This window comes from Colius striatus, chromosome 20 (assembly GCF_028858725.1).
Source record: "Colius striatus isolate bColStr4 chromosome 20, bColStr4.1.hap1, whole genome shotgun sequence".
In the NCBI taxonomy this organism is placed as follows: domain Eukaryota; kingdom Metazoa; phylum Chordata; class Aves; order Coliiformes; family Coliidae; genus Colius; species Colius striatus.
The window spans coordinates 4904102-4917653 of record NC_084778.1 but is presented as its reverse complement, the minus strand read 5'-3'; the positions used below and the strand labels follow the sequence as shown (position 1 = coordinate 4917653).

Sequence of the window (13552 nt, the reverse complement as noted above, 5' to 3'; positions counted from 1 at the left end):
CAATGGGGTGTTGGGATGGAAGTGGAGCTGGCAAAGGGGTAGCTACAGTCAGAGCTCCCAGAGCAAGCTGGGGCTGGGGCACAGCGAGTCATCCCCACACGCTGTCCTCACTGCTGCCTTTGCTTGGCACAGCCCTGGCTCCCCAGTAGGCTGTTTGGTATCACAGACCCTCAAGGGCTGAAAGGGACCTCAAAAGATCATCCAGTGCAACCCCCCTGCCAGAGCAGGACCACCTAGAGCAGGTCACACAGGAACTCACCCAGGTGGGTTCATGGTTTTTGGCAGGGCTCTGGTTGCCCTGTAACACAAGACAGAGGTGGGCAGCTCCAGGCACCCTGCTCCTGGCTGCTCACATCCCCAGCACTCCTGTACCTTGGCTTTGTTGATGGTGCAGTGGAGAGCGTTGTTTTCTTGATCGTAGAGCAAGCTGAAATCCAGCGTCCCCAGCGTGGCTGCGGAGGAGAAAAGATGCTATTAACCTGCAGGACCCAGCACACACGGGCTCTTCTCCCTCTAAGCACAAAAGGAGTGGATGAAAATGCTAGAAAATGGCTGCAGGCATTATAAAACATAAAGCATCCTCCTGTGAGGCCTGTTATGAAACACACAGCTTCATGCTGGGAGGCTGGTGGCCATCCCCACGTTTGGCCAGTGGAGCTGGTACAGCCCTGGGAGAGGAGTGAGGGGCAGGAATAGCTGCAGCTCACCCAGGCACCGTGGCCAGTGCAGAGGCTTTGCCTGGGTGGCTTTTCATAGGGGTTGCCCCCATCTCTCAGCAGCCTCCTGTACCCCAGGAGCCGGTGGCTGTGCCCTGGGAAGACCCAGGCACGGCTGGGACACGGCTGGGACCCGCTGTCAGCACATCTGTCCCCCTCCAGTGCTGCTGGTGTATTTGCAGACTGACACCTTCAAGCAAATGAGCCACCAATGGGATCCCTTCCCAGCTCCTCTTTAGCTGCAAACTGTAAATCAAACCCAGTGAGAATGGAAATACTTCTATGGGTAAAATGCAAAACACCAACAGCTTTTGCTGAGAGCAGCATTCCCTTAGAGAACCCACAGCCCAGGAGGGGCAGCAATGGGGCAGCTCCTGGGGAGGGACCACAGGGAAGGGGCAGGAGCCCAGAACAAACCACACGAGCCTCAGCAGCAGAAGTACATTTGATCTGAGGAACTCTTTCCCTTTGGATAACCCAAGCAGGTCACACAGATTCAAAGCAGAGTAAAAGACTTGAAAAGACATGTCTTCCAAAAAACCCATGATCTCACCTTCTCCAAGGCTCTGGGATCCCATTTGCACCCCAAAGCCCAGAGCAGAGCAACATCTCTCCCTGCATAGCTTCACTGGCCACCAGCTCTGATCTTCCCAGGTGGGTCTGGACCCCACAACCCAGCCTTTTCCAAGCCCACCTTCTCAAAAGGGGTGTGCTGGAGCACTGCCCTGTGCCATGCAGCATCCCACCACCGTTTCCAAGGTAACTGCACCTTCCCACCCAGCACACAGGTTCAGAGCAGGGGGGAAAAAATAAGCCAAAACAAAAACCAGAACAATTTTGCTTAACACCAAAGCAGGTTTTGCTGCCAAGGAGCTTAGACAAACTTTATGTCAGGAAATCAGGTGTTGGGTTTTTCCCCCCCAGCGTCAATAACCTCTGCAGCAAAGCATCTCAGTATGTGGCAGATATTTAGGGGACTGAAACCTTCCTGCTGCAATTTCACAGTGATCTTTCAGCCCAAACACAAGTGAGCCACAGGTTTGCCTGCAAGCAAATCAAAGTCCTTGCTCTGGAGCAAACATCTTGCCTTCAAAGCAGTGCAAAGAGAGAGATTTCTGCCAGAATAACATCCCCCTCCTTGTTCTGGAGTCATTTCATGGCATATTAGCTACTGGTTTAGGCAAGTGATAGATCAGGAGGGTTTACCTGCCAGGGCTCAGGGAAGATGGAAGCAATAGAGAGTGAGGCCAAACCTGCAACACCTCGTGTGCCACCTCTGGGTTTAGCACAAAGTGGCAATTCCAGAGCAATTACCAGCCCAACTCACTCACCTCATGCACAGAGGAGGAGAGCACAGCAGTGCTCAGGGGTGCTGGAGGCTGACTGGCCCCTCACAGCTGCATCTGGCAGCGTCAGAGGCCGATGTGCTGAGGCTCCACAGCACGTGGGTGAAAGCCCAGTCAGCAAAACTCAGCAAACTCAGTGGCTTTTCGCTCGAGAGCGGAAGATGAAGCCTCCGGCTTCCGAGCCTCATCATTTGCAGCTGCCCTTTAGGGAGCTGCTTCCCCCAGCCCCAGCCCTCCTGCCTCCAAGCTGGGATTTATTTTTAGCACAGAAGGGGGCCCGTGGCTCAGCCTGCTGGGTTTGGCAATTCAGAAAACAAATCCAAAGCTTGGTGTGAAAACAGACTTTGGGCAGGAAACACTGACAAAGCCTCGGGTCCCCTCAGCACTGCAACCTGCCCTGGGGGCAAGGGCAGCAGCTCCTGCACCTGAAAACACCATCACGCTGCAGCACCTGCTTGTTTTGCAACAGGGGACTGAGGTTGTCTCTGAGCAAACCCTGAGCAGTTCCTATTCACCCCAGAGCTGCAAGCAGGCAGGAGGGCATGGAGAGGGGGATGTTGACTCCCCTCAGTCCTGCCAGGCTCCATGCTTGGCTCTTCTCCAGCCCTGGAGGGGTTTTCCTCTACACAGGGGATCTTCTTTACACAGCTCAAGCTGCCTTCATCCCTGGCTGGCTGCTCCCAGGCCCCTGGGTTGCTCAGGGACCTGAGGTGGCCAAGACTGAAACCCCCACAGCAGCACAGCCCAGCTGCAGAATCAGCCCCACGCTCCCAGAACCGGGAGCACACCATGCAAACCACCACACAAGCCAACACCAAGACACCAGCACAGGTCCCAGGACTCTCAGCCCTGTTGCCAAACCACTGCAGCACATCCAGCCCCAGCCATGAGACACACGGAGCCAGCCGCCAGGATGGCCCAATCCAGATAAAAGCCTGGGGCTGCAGCAGCAGGATCACCCTGCTTGGATTGCCTTGCTCCTCCCACCCATCCTCACAGCTGAGATGCAACTCGATCCTGCTCTTAATTAGGGGAGCGGGTGCCTAAGAAAGAAAAGGGCAGCAATTAGTCTCAACGCATTTAACTCACTGGGCTATTCTGAAGGCTGCCCTCTAATCACACAGGCTGCAAAGGAAAAAAAACCCCACAAATAAATGCCTTTGTCAGGCATTACAAAGGCAGCTTTGCATTCCCCAGGCAGCAGGAAGGATGTATCATTATTATTACGATTATTCTGCTCCAATGATAAAATAACCATTAGGAGAGCTGAACTCATTAGCAGGTTCTGACCTTCTTTCCTCTCCGTGAATTGGGAGGAGATTGATGGGAAGGTGCAGGCCAGAGGCTGCCATTTAAGACAGGCTCTAGAAAGGAAAATAACCCTGACTTGCACAGGAATGCAGCCCCTTCTCCCACTGACCTGGGGGAGTTTGGATTAATTCAGTGTGCCACAGAATTACCAAGGGGCATCATAAGCAGCAGCTGCACCCTTGGGCTTTAGCTGTGGGACACAGCCAGTGAGGCTGGAGCCTGCAGGCAGCACGGTGTCCTGGCACAGCACCACAGCCTGGCACAGCACCACCACCATCCTCCTTGGTGGAGTTGGCAGAAATTGTTTATTGCTGCCATTTCCCAGCAGTGCCCAGGATGATGGGGAGGCTGAAGTAGCTTCTATTTATACCTGTGGGATGAAAGGCAAAACGTGGTGATAAATCTCTGCTCTCTCCCTCCTCCAGCCCCTGTCCTTGCAGGCTCTGTGCCCTCACCCAGCCCACGGAGGGAGGCACATCCATTCCCTCAGCAGCCTGGGACAACCCAAGAGGAGTTTCTCAGCCTGAGATGGTCAAGACATAGAAGAAGCACCAACTCCTGCAGAACAGACCCACCAGCTCCATCAGTGCCCTCAGAGGATGGGATGATCAAGCATGTTCCTTCCCTCCCAAAGACAGGAAAGCTTTCATGGCACAACTGCTGTCAGCCAGCCAGCAAGACTCGACACAAGGAGAAACTGAGGTGTGCACAAGAAAAACCTGCTATAGAACTAATTAAAAAGAAGTCCAAAAGCCTTAAAGTCCCTCTGCTTATCAGCATTGCTGCTCCCAAGATAATCTGCTCATGGATTTTGTGCCAGGGAGATCAGAGTGGAGCACTAAAAAGACTGCTGGGGATTGTCTGGATTAGCTCTCCCTTACAGAAAGCACAGGTTCACTAACCTTCAAACTGGGTATTTTTTAATGCACTGTAAAAGATAGGTCCCTCTTCTTCCACTGCTTTAATTTTCCTCTGCAATGGAGATAATTTTAAAGGTCCTGAAAGGCAGCAAATAATTCTATGCACTTACAGCCCCGTGTGAAACGCCGGGAAATGACTCCTCAGGAGGAACACGAGTTATTTCTTGCCATTTCCAAGCAGGGCTGCTGCAGGTCTCTTGGGTGGGTGGCAGCAAGTGCCAGGGCAGCTCCAGGCCTGACTCCCTGCCCACCATGGCAGTGAGCCCCTGAGAGCCCCCTCAGCTCCAGCAACACTCCCAGTCCTTGCACAGACACACTGGGGCTGCTGCCTGGGACTTGTGTGCCTCTGTGGGGAGAGGGTGGGTGGGTGGTAGAGCCTCAGCATCTCTGCAGGTGTCAGCAGCAGCTGGGGAATGTGGTGAAGGCAGGTGGAAACAGGACACTTCTGGCAGTCACCATGAGCTACTCCACAACAGAGGTGTCCTGTGGAAGGTTTCACAGTATCATGGGACTGGGCAGTTGCTGCAGGTCAGGCAGGACATGCCCAGTCCCCCACAACCACCCAGCAGGGATAGATCCAGCACAGAGGCACGAGATCTTCCTTCCCTGGGAGCTCCACAGATGTGGTTGAATTCAACAGAACCAGGAGTGTGGAATGAACACAACTCTTCTTTCTTGCAGCTGCTCCCTGCCTCATTGTGGGTTTTTCACTTCAACTCTACAGCAACTGGTTTGGGTTTTTTTTGTTCTGAGGACACAGTGCCAGCCCCTGGCAAGCTCCAGAGCAAGGAGCTGCTTCTTCAGGAGGCTGCTTGATGGATGCTCATCAGCTCTTCTGTCTTCTCCAGGAGGAGTGTTCAGAGGAACACTTATCTGCTCAGAACAGTTCAGAGATGCAATTATGTTTTACAGCACTAAATGGTCCCTGATGTCAGCAGCAATTAGACTTTCAGCAATTTCAATTTAGGGATGGCCTTCAAATCTCTCCCTCTCTCTTCCTTTAATGAAATACAGTATTGCAATTAACAACCCCCCCAAAACTGCCTTCAGTGTTAAATACCAAGATGAAAGATCTGGGGGTCCCTTGGGGTTGAGTGCATTGGAATGAGGGGTGTCAGCTGGGGAAGGAGGGTGTCAGAGCTCCTAGGGGGCAGGGAGCATCCCTCCTCCAGCTGGGCATCGTGTCCTCCTGCATGCCAGGACAAGGGGAAGGCAAAGAGCTGGCCAGGCTGCTGGGGAGGGAGGGAGCTAGGCAGAAGGAGGGTCCCTCATTAACCAACAGCCACCTCTTCATTAGCAGAGAGGCTGGAGGCTACAGCCCATATGCTTCCTCCATCCCAGCAGGAGGAGGGATGCCTGGACAGACCCTGGTCACCCCCGTATGCCAGCCTCATCGGGTGCCCCACAGTTGTCTCCAGCACTTCAAGATGTCCCTGGCCACAACCACCCCTGGGAATGATCATCTCCAGGGGCTGAAGGCTCCTTGGAGCACCAGGAGCACCCCACGTGCACTCTGCCAGCAGGAAAGAGCGAGAGCTCATCTCACACCAGCACCTTCCCAATAGCCCACAGGCAACCAGACAGGAGCTGCTCCAAGGTCACCTCAGTAACACCCTGCACCCCCTTTGGGTGGGCTACAAAGCTCTCCAATGCCCTTCAGCCTTGGGTCCAACGCTGCCTGGCATCCACAGGCATTTCTTTGGTGGGGCAGCTCAGGTGGTGGGCGGTTGGCAGGACGATGCTCCAGGCTCTGCCAGAATCAGCAGTGGCTTGTTTAGTTTCCTGAGTAAGGCAAAAAATTACTTCTTTTGGCCTTATCTGGATTGAAAAGACGATTCAAAAGTTATAAATAGCAGCACAGTAGTGGCATATGCTAAGGAGCTGTGTTTCAGAAGTAAATAACCTCATGGTTTCAACACTCATTTCCCCTCCTGCCTCCTCCTCCTGTCTGGCCAAAGGCACGGCCAGGTGAGTCTCAAACCCTGCCACCACCTTAAGACCTTCATTCTTCTTTATATCTTTTAAGCAGCCAGTAATTAATATCTGCATGACAGCTTTGCCTGCCCAATTATCTTCTTTGCTCAAAATAAGAGTCTTCCTAAATAACTCGTGTGGCGTTGCCGGCGTCACGAGCAGCCGCGCTCCAGGATGGGCCTCTCAGCTGGAGTTGGGAGAAGTTGTTTTTATGCTGCTGCAGCTTGGGAGCTTATTCATGCTCCTCCCATGAATAAAGCTGGGCATGCTATAGAATTGGCTGGGTTTGGACATATATAAAGAGCCCCAGAGCCCTGGCAGGAACAGCATGGGGCAGCTCTTCCAGAAACGCCAGCTCCCTGCTCTCGGGCTGCCTGCCCATCCAAAAACCCAGAGCCAAACACATACAGAGGGAGGAAATTCCACAGCCTCTCTCCAAAGCCAAACAGCAGCTCAGGGGAATGGAGCATTTCTTCAAAGGCCAGGAACTTGCTTGTACATACCCAGTGGTGCAAGCAGCCACGGCAGCACCCCCTCAGAGGCAACACTTTTCTACCTCAGCGCTGCTTGCACCGAGACTTCAGAGACCTTTACAAATCTGTGAGGTCCAAATCCACCCTGGTGCTGTGGAGGGGAAAGCACAGTCACTGCAGGGGCAGCGAGTTCTGTGGAATCAGGGGAGATGGGAGGTGAGGTGGCACATTGCCATCTAGCTGGCATCTGCTTATTTTCCTTGTGAACCGAGTTTCCCAGGCAGGGTGCTGCTCGACTCAGTGGGAAGCATCCCTGGGGCTGGGCAGCCAGGGACCAAAGCACCACTGCTGTCACCAGGCACGAGCTCAGGGAAGCAGAGACAAGGTGACAGTCACCTGTCCAGAGATAATAGGAGTAAATCCCCCACCTTCCCAGCCCTAAATCCTGGCTGGTCCTCTCAGCTCACAGCAGACACCAGCACCAGGCTGAGGGCACCAAACCATCCTTCTGTGGGGTTTGCCCAGAGCAGGAGCTTCCCCATCTCTCTGCCTCACTCCCTGTCCTCAGCAGGTCTGTTGGGAAGAAACCCACTGCTCTGCACAGCCTGGGCTCTGGTCCCAGAGCATCCCTGCAGATGAGGACAGAGAATGCACAGCAATGAGTCCCTCTCCCCAGGGCCTTAGGATGGCAGAGGGTGCCAACCATTGCCCTGCAAATCCTGGCTGGGTCTGATGAGGAGGGCTGGCTCCATGTGATTCCCAATGTTCCCAGAGCCAGCCTTGATGTCCCTGCTCATTATCTGCTCTGTTAGCTGCCTGGCCCTGCTTGTTCCCTGTTACTTGCTGCATTCAACAGGATGGTTATGGCTTCCCCATGGGGACTGTGCTTGTTTTTCTTGGCACCTCCACAGCTCTCCTGTGCTCCACAGTTCCTCAGGGCTGTGTTGTGATGTCCCAAATCACAGGCCTCAGCCCTACTTGTCTCAGAGACATCAACCCGAGCCTTCGCATCAGCCTCCTCATCTGCCCTTGACAGTGGGTCCACCCCCACCCACCCACACCTTGGCCAGGTCCCTGCTCATCTCTGGAGGAATCCCACCTCCCTTCTGCAGCCCTGGAGTCTTGGCTTTCCAAAGCACCAAACACATGCACAAACACACACATCTACCTGCTGCCTGTGGATGCCAAACCCCTGGGTCAGGAGCAGACGCTGGTACTGCTCCCAGGGCTGCCTACATCCCAAAGAGAGGGTGTCTGTAGAAGGGGAGCTCCTGTCAGCTCTGTGGGCACCTCCCAGGATCACTGACAGGGACGGGAACACCACTTGGCAAAGGATTAAGAAATGCAGCACAGAGAGCTGGCCCAGGAGAGCTGCAGCAGGGCAGGGGCAGGACCAGCCCTGCCCTACTCCTTGCAGTCCTGGCAGGGAGGTTGGCAGCTCAGGTCCATCCCTGCCCCGTGCCACTCTGCAGTGCTGCAGGGAGGGAGCAACACAGCCCTGTCACCCATCAGGCTGGTGCTGATGGAAACCCAGAAACACCAGGCTGGAGAAGTAACCCCAGGCAGGAAGGAGTGCAGGGGAAACCCAGAGAAATGCTGCATTTCTCCAGGCAGGGCAGCTCTACTCCTCCCACCAAGCCTGCCAGCACCAGCGTTTGGGTGGTGGAGGAGGGAAGCCAACAGGCAGGTGGGACAAAAGGGAAGGAGCCATCCTCCTCCTGCCATGGTAAAATCCTTCTCCCTGCACCAGTCTGGGAGCACCTCTGGGGAGTGAGGCAAGACATGCCCCTGCCCAGCAAGCCCATGACTCAAGGGCTTCAGGTTCCAACACCACCATCCCTGGAGAGCTCTGTCAGCTCCTGAACCCTGTGTTCGAGGGAACTGACACTACCTAACCCCGATGCTGTCCTGCTGTACAGGCACAGACAGGCTCCCGTGGGGAAATTTAGTGCAGGTGACTAATGCAGCAGCCCTGAATCACACACCAGCAACGGGGGGAGCCGAAAGACACTCCTCAGTGTAGCGATGGCTCGAGTGAGGCTGCACAAATCCCCTCCCAGCTCCTCGCCTGGGAAATGGGGCCAGCGAGCCCTCGTGCGGCTTTTGGCTGCCAGACATGGAGGAGTGACAGCCTCATCCTGCACGTTGATGCCAACCAGAGCCCTGAGAGAGGCTGGGGCCACCCCGTGCCATCCCCAGAGATGTGACACCAGCAGTCCCACCTCCCCCTGCTCTGCTCCTGCCAACCGCAAAAAAACACCCCGCCACATCTGCCACAACAGCCTCAGCAGTTTGCCTGACACCTGTTACACTGCAAGAAACACTCTTCCTACCACCAGCCGGGGTGAGACAACCCCCCACGGGCCCCTGGCACGGCGCCGGGGCTGAGTGCAGGATGCAGTGCCCTGGCCAAGTCCCCGTGAGCAGCGCTTCAGCTCCCGCACACACCTCTGCCCCAGAAGCTCCCGTTTCTAGCACCAGCGTGAGCAAACATGATCTAATAATTAGAGCAGCAAATAACCCAAATCTGGTTAAAGAGCCTGTTAAGTGGCTGCTGGGACAAATGCAGCTTAGCAGAGCTGTTCTCTCTGGGAGCGCAGCAGCTCTCGCCTCCTCCAAAGAGTGTGACCCCGACACCGGGATGGGGAGGGAGGGAAGGAGCATCAGTTTGGGGTTTGCACTGAGCCCCAGCCTCTCCTGAAGCTGCAGCTGGTGGCTGGCAGGCAGAGGGGGCACAGAGAGGGCTGTGCTGCCTTGCAGCAGGCACAGCCTTTCAGGGAGCTCTCTCTGGTGTCCCGCTGTGGGGCCTGGCACAGATGGCAGCAGCCCAGGTCAGCCGGGTGCCTGGCAGGGACGGAGATGCTGAGCAGAGCTGTGACATTTGGCACAGGGAAAGCCGCGGCCGGCCCGGTGCTGGGCCGTAAACAGCTCAGCCTCCTCCTTCCCCCAGGACCAGCACGCAGCACCCCTCGCCAGCACCCACTGCCTTCCTTGGCACTGCCAGCCTTCAAACTTTGCGCTCAGCCCCTGGCAGGATCTGGCCTCTAAGGGCTGGGCTGAAAGGAGACCTTGGGCTTTAACCAAGCTCAAGGAAAGCAACGCTATCCCAGGCAGCGAGGCTGGCAGAGCCAGACAGCAGCTGCTTTGCAGCCTGCAAGCTTCACCGAGCTGGGTGGGAAGGACATTTTGGGTGGGGAGGGGTTAAACCTCGCTGCAAACACCTGCATCTACCAGAACCAAAACCTTCTGTTCAAAAGGCCTCCCTGGTCTCATGCAGGGCTCTGTCTGCAGCTGGAGGACGAGTTTGCTGAGGGAAGGGGAGAGCTCTCCCGGGCGGATGTCTCTCTGAACAAACCTCCCCAGTCTGGAGCCGGGCGATGCTGGAACACGCCAGCAGCTCATCAGCAGGGTGGCTGGAGCAGGCTGCACCACCGAGAGGGATTAACCCAAGGGTCTGAGCCCAGCTGACAGCCTCCAGAGCCAAGAAGCCGAGCAGGGACGAGGCAGAGAAGCTCATCAACCACCACTCAAAGCACAGCAACTGGTGGCTCTTGGGAGACTTCCCTAGTTTGGGTTCGGCAGCAGCCTGTCTGCGGCAGGGACACTCCCAGGGCCTCCCCCCAACCCTGGGGCAACACCAGAGCCGGGCCGTGGCAGCCTCCACGGCTAGAGCAGAGGGCTCGGCACCGCTGCAACGTGATCCCAGGGACGGACGGCGCGGCTGGCAGCCGGGCAGGGCGCACGGCTCAGGCAGCAAGATGGGGGGGGACCAGCCCTAAAAACCCACCCTCAGCACCCGGCCAACTCCCACGGAAACTTAGCAACTCACTGCAGTCGTCGGACTCGTAGCCCTCGGGGTCCACCAGCTCCTCGGGAGCCTGGGGCTTGGCCGGCTGCTCGGCGGGCGTCGTGCCATACGCCCCGAAAAGCCGATCCACGTCGTCGTCGTCGTCGCGGGGCGCCTCGGCGGGGCTGACGGAGGGCTGGCTGACGGCGGGGCGCAGGGGGCCGCTGCGGCCCACGGCGGCCGGGAGCCCGCGGGGGAAGCGGGGGAAGTAGTCGGAGATCTGCTTGATGGGTTTGATGGGGCCGGGGCAGACGTCAATAGCCATGTGCTCCTGGATACTTATGGTCATTTTCTCTCCTTTTCGGAGTGTCATGCATGCGGCTGTCGGTGCCAAACCCCCCCGGAGAAGCCAGGACCGTGCGGGAGGGAGCCGGGAAGTTCCTGCCGGGGGAGGCGGGTGAAGGCTCCGGCGGGCACCTTACGTGGTTCTCGCGCCCTGAGCCTCAGCCGCCGCACGCATGCTGCTGCTGCCAGCCCCGGCTCTCGCACAGCCCCTGAGCCTGCCAGCGCTGCCTGGGAATAAATGAGCGAGACAGAGAGACGGATAAAAGGCAGGGGGTGGGCTCTCGGGTGATGTCACCAGCTAGCAACAAAGCGGTACCCAGCAGCGGAGGAATGAGGGCTGTGGCCGGTCCGTGCTGCGGCCGCACGGCCACACCGGCGTTGGCAGCCGGCCCCCCACCTCTTCCCCAGCAAAGCCTCGTCGTGCCGGGGGGGAGCAAAGTTGGCTCAAAGCTCATCTCCCTGCACCCTTTCACCACATCTCCCTGCCGAAGTGGGGTCGGTTCTCACCAGCCCTCTCCGGAGGTGGGAAGGTCACGGTGCAGGGTCAGGAGCTGCTGTCCTGTTGTGTCGCAGCCCCAGCACGCTGCAGGGAGGGAAGGATGGGCTGCCCCACACCCCAGCGACCCTGGCAGCCCCCCTGCCTTCCCAGCTCACCACAGACATGCTGGGGAGATGCTCTCTTGCATACTGAGCAGGGGCACAGGTGACACCCTGCCCCCTCCCAGCTCCAGCCACGCTGCTGCTTGCAAGGGCAGCCCGGATTTGGTGCCCAGCTGTCATAGCTGGCCCTGGACCACAGCAATGCCCCCTCCAGAGCTCAGCGCCAGCCAGGCAGGTTGGGCAAGCTGCCTGCAGTCTCTGGGGCTGGGAGCACACCAGGGACTGAAGCAACACATGGCTCCCACAGCTCGTGGCTGCTGCCATAGAGCAATGCAGCAGGTAAAGCATCGCAGGGGAATCAGCACTCACTCTGGCACCTTCCCAGGCAGGGACAGGACCCTGGTACCAACCAGGAAGGGGACAGCCTCCCTGGTAAATGCTGCTCTGCAGTTTGCTCAGGGAGTTGCTCTCAAACTGGTGTTTTTACCTAATCTTCTCGTGTCCACATCAATATATCTGTGGTTTCACAAGCCACTGGAAGTGGACTTCTGAGCAAGGAGTGCCAGAAGAGAAACGCTGTCAGAACATGCTGCAAAATGCTGCATAGAAACTCACCCTGCCCAGGAAAACGTGTCTGAAATATTTTGTAGGGGCAACTCCCCCTAATGCAGACTTTCTGCTGGCTCAGGCTTTCTGCTCTGGTGTTTAGCTGGGACATTCTGCATGGGCTGGTCCCCCCCTCCATGGCCCATCACAGCCAGTACCGCCAGAGGTAACCTGACAACACACAGACCCCGTACCAAAGCACACAGAACTGCAGTCTCCTGCAGGCTGGCATGCAGATGTCTGTTAAAAATAAAGCTTCATTTCTTTAGAGAATTCCCCCCAAACCCCAGCAAAATGAGACACAACCTTTTTTGTCTGGGGAAGAAAATCAGTTTTCATTCAGATTTTGGTAAATGTTAACGAACGTCCCTGACTCGTAACACCCTGACACCAGGCAAACTAACCTAATTTACTCCTCGCTGGGAAGAAAGCGTTTCTCTCCTCAAGCATCCAAACTTGTCATCTCTCCGTACCCACACACGATGCACAAGGATGCTCTAATGACCTGGGAGAACAGAGACTGCTCAGCTGCTCCTTCCCCTCTCTGCTGTATCTTCGCTTCGAGGCGGCTCCTGCCTGTTGCACTGAGGTGATCTGTGCTTCTCTCTCGCAGCAAAGTCCAACAACAGATCCAACCTGAAACAGTTTAACCCTCTTCCCACATCCAAGGGCTCTTAAGGATATTCATTCAGATGGAAGTGCCGCCTGCTTCGCATTCGCCCAGTCAAGGCTGAAAACCTCAGGGGTGGCAACACGATGGGGTGGGAACATTATGGGAGGCAGAAAGAGCTGCCTCCGGGTTTGGAGCAGCCTGGATGTGGCTCATCCACACAGGCTCCATCTTTGGGTGCAGCATCCAAGATGCAGTGTGGACTCAAACAGAACGAAGCAAAAATTGGGCCTGATGCCCAGAAAATAGCAGCAATTCCCTCTAAGAAAGGGCAAATAGATAAATAAATGAAATTAGGTTCCATATGAGAGCCTTATGTCATTGCTGCCGTTACAAAAGCAGCGTCAGTTCAAATGTTTCCTCAAAGAGAACAAGACTCAAACAGACAAGGATTGTTTTACAGGTCAGGAAATCAAAGCTGTAGGAATTAAAGGTGAGCCCCTGAGCTCTGCCTCCTCTCACATTGTGCAGCAGCCCCAAAAGCTGCCCTGCACTGCTGACAGCTCCCAGATGTGCCCATGGGAGATGCTCAGCTCATCCAGGGATGCAGAGAGGGACAAGGTGTACATGGGGAACACAGTAAGCAAAACCAGAGCTGAAGCAGGCAAATCTCCCTGCTGGCAGGGCAGGGCTGGACCCCGAGGGAGGCCCCACACCTTTTGGGTTGAAAGAAACAAAAACAAGACAGTCCTAATAGCCCAGATGGGACTTTGTAGTCTCTGACTGATCCCAAGCCTATTGAGAGCAGCTGGTACCTTACCTTAGCTTTTAATGAAACCCAAAGCAGCTTGGTTTTGCTAAGCC

The 13552-nt window shown here is 56.1% G+C and overlaps 1 protein-coding gene across 1 annotated transcript in view; it reads right to left on the bottom strand.

Moving 5' to 3' along the window:
* The window catches only part of DOC2B (double C2 domain beta), a 30924-nt gene extending 19867 nt beyond the window's left edge, over positions 1 to 11057 (bottom strand). Inside the window, exons 1-2 of the mRNA XM_062012294.1 lie at positions 10570 to 11057; positions 373 to 452 (exon numbers count right to left, since the gene is read on the bottom strand). Coding sequence (XP_061868278.1) covers positions 373 to 452; positions 10570 to 10900 — 411 coding nt within the window. The 5' untranslated portion in view covers positions 10901 to 11057. The remainder of the gene's footprint in view (positions 1 to 372; positions 453 to 10569) is intronic.
* Between the last annotated feature and the right edge of the window lie 2495 nt (positions 11058 to 13552).